This window comes from Gastrolobium bilobum, unplaced genomic scaffold (genome assembly GCF_033153095.1).
Source record: "Gastrolobium bilobum isolate Gb01-03AN ecotype WA unplaced genomic scaffold, APGP_CSIRO_Gbil_v1 utg16462, whole genome shotgun sequence".
Classification (NCBI taxonomy): domain Eukaryota; kingdom Viridiplantae; phylum Streptophyta; class Magnoliopsida; order Fabales; family Fabaceae; genus Gastrolobium; species Gastrolobium bilobum.
Genome location: NW_026896883.1, coordinates 154,581 through 157,335, shown reverse-complemented (window position 1 = coordinate 157,335; position 2,755 = coordinate 154,581). Strand labels below are relative to the sequence as shown.

The 2,755-nt window shown below is 31.9% G+C and overlaps 1 protein-coding gene across 1 annotated transcript; it reads left to right on the top strand.

Moving 5' to 3' along the window:
• The first annotated feature begins 507 nt into the window (after nucleotides 1-507).
• LOC133302621 (uncharacterized) lies at nucleotides 508-2,230 on the top strand. Its single transcript, XM_061502428.1, has 3 exons — nucleotides 508-1,196; nucleotides 1,609-1,979; nucleotides 2,055-2,230. The coding sequence occupies exons 1-3, from the start codon at nucleotides 508-510 to the stop codon at nucleotides 2,228-2,230; spliced, it is 1,236 nt and encodes a 411-aa protein (XP_061358412.1).
• The last annotated feature ends 525 nt before the right edge of the window (nucleotides 2,231-2,755 follow it).

Genomic DNA, 2,755 nt, shown 5'->3' with positions numbered 1-2,755 from the left:
GTGCTTTGATGATAAAGATTCACAAAAAAATGGTAGCATGGATAGTTTTATGATTAATAAAAAAGGTGGAAGTGGCTCATCTACAACGAAACAACAAACTTTGAATTCAATGGTGAAGGATAGAGATTTGGTAGTTCGAGATATTTGTAGATGCATATATGGCAATGCATTGCCATTTAATTTGGTAAAGACTCCATTATTTATTAATATGGTGAAATCTATTAGTGAATATGGTAGAGGCTTAAAACCACCAAGTTATCATGAAGTGAGGGTTTCATACTTGAAGAAAGAAGTTGATTTAGTCCATGCTAATTTGGATAAATATAAGTTGGAATGGAAGAAAACTGGTTGTACACTGATGTCTGATGGATGGACTGATGGAAAGGGTAGATCTCTTACTAATTTTCTTGTTAATAGTCCTAGAGGGACTGTTTTTATAAAATCTGTTGATACAAGCAGTCTTATTAAAGATGCTGAAAAATGTTTGAATTACTTGATGAGATGGTGATGGAAATTGGAGAAGAGAATGTCGTTCAAGTAGTGACAGATAGTGCTTCAGCCCTTGTATCTGTTGGACAAAAGTTGATGGATAAAAGAAAGCAACTCTTTTGGTCACCTTGTGCAGCCCACTGTCTTGATTTGATTTTGGAAGACATTGGTGGCATTACAGTGTTCTATAATACCATTTGGAAAGCAAAAAGAATTACAAATTTCATTTATAGGCACACATGGGTGTTGAATTTATATAGAACCTTTTCCAAAGGTAGAGAGTTAGCTAGGCCAGCAATAACAAGGTTTGCTACGTCATTTTTGACAATGCAGTCAATTTTGAAACAAAAGAATGCACTTCGCTCTATGTTTGCATCTGAAAAATGGGTTAATAGTGCTTATTCCTCTAGGCCGGAAGCCAAATTTGCAGAAAATGTTGTTTTGGCTGATAAAAGGTTTTGGAAATCAATACATTATTGTTTGAAAATTGTGTCTCCTCTTGTGAAAGTTCTCAGACTTGTGGATGGTGATTCAAAACCTACAATGGGATACATTTATGAGGCTATGGATAGAGCAAAGGAAGAAATAGCAAAGAGTTTTAATCATGAGGAAAAGAGATATAAGGATGTATGGGAAATCATTGACAAGCGTTGGGATTTACAACTTCATAGGCCTCTTCATGCAGCAACATATTTTCTTAACCCAAAGTAAGTATCTTTTTTATAAAATTTATTTTTATAAAATTCTTTATATTTGATAATTGATTTATTATTAAGCCTTACTCTAAATTTATAATAATTATATAGGTTCCACTATGACCCAAAGTTTAACCCAGATCGTGAGGTTAAAACTGGTTTATAGAAGACATTGGAGAATATGTGTCCTGATATTGAAACAAGGATCACAATTGATTCCCAAATTGAGAAATTTGATATGGCTGAGGGACTCTTTGGAAATAGTTTAGCAATTGTCAACTAGAGATAGGAAGCAACCTGGTAATCATTTACTTTTGTTTATTGATTAAATTGATGTTTTGATTTTCAAAAAAAATAAAAAGTCATTAACCAAATATTTATTTATCAATATTACTTGTGTTGTGCTAGCTTTATGGTGGAATAGTTTTGGAGAAGACTGCAAAGAGCTGCAAACAATAGCTATTCGTATTCTAAGCCTCACTTGCAGTGCTACAGGGTGTGAGAGAAATTGGAGTGTGTTTGATCAAATTTACTCTAAGAGAAGAAACCGTTTAGAGCAACAAAGGTTGAATGCTCTTGTGTTTGTTAAATACAACCTTCAACTTGAAATTAGGCAAAAACAAAGGGAGGAAAAAGGAGACACATATGATCCTATCTGCTTATCAGATTTAGATTCCGACGAGGAATGGATTACTGAGCAAGAGGAGCCTTGCCTAATGGATGAGGAATCTTGGATGGATGTTCATGAGTGCTTCGACACTGATGAAGGAGACCAAAGCAAAAAGAGAAAGAGAGGTATATTTGCATATATAATTATTTTTTAATCAAATACCTTACCTAATATATTTATTTACATATATATATTTGTAGGTCCTCGAAATCTTCAAGATGATAGGAATGATAGAGGCAAAGGCAAAGAACCTCAAATTGTTGAACAAGATATCGAAGATGAGTCAAATGACTCTACTAATGGAGAAGATAAAGGACTAGATATGCCAATACTAGATGCTGATAGTGATAGTGATAATATTAGTCTTGAAATATGAGAATAATTGGTTTTAGATTTGGTTACTTATTTATTTTGGTATTTGGGTTTTTTTTTAATTTCGATTTATATTATATTATACATTTTTTTTAGTTATTTTTTTTTAGTTATTTTTTAGTTATTTTTAATTTGTTTCTAAATCTTACGATTTGATACGATTCACGATACTAAAAAACAGGCGAACGATTCACGATACGAATTGCAATTCAATAACCTTGGTAATAAACTAATCACAACACCATTTTCTCTATAATATATGCAAAAAAACTTCTCATTAAAACAATCTGCAAAAATCATAGATATGTTTTTCAACAACCAAAACTAAGGCCATTACTCCCTAGGTGGTGTCAGATTATAATCCTCAATATAGGCATAATAAGCAACAAAATAGTAGGGCTAACAAGATGCATAAAAAAAATGGTAGGACACCATTCCTATTAGTATTATATAAATAAATCCTTAAATATTAAAAATTGCAAAATTATTTTAAATATCATTTATCAGATATCCTTTTTATTCACTAGGT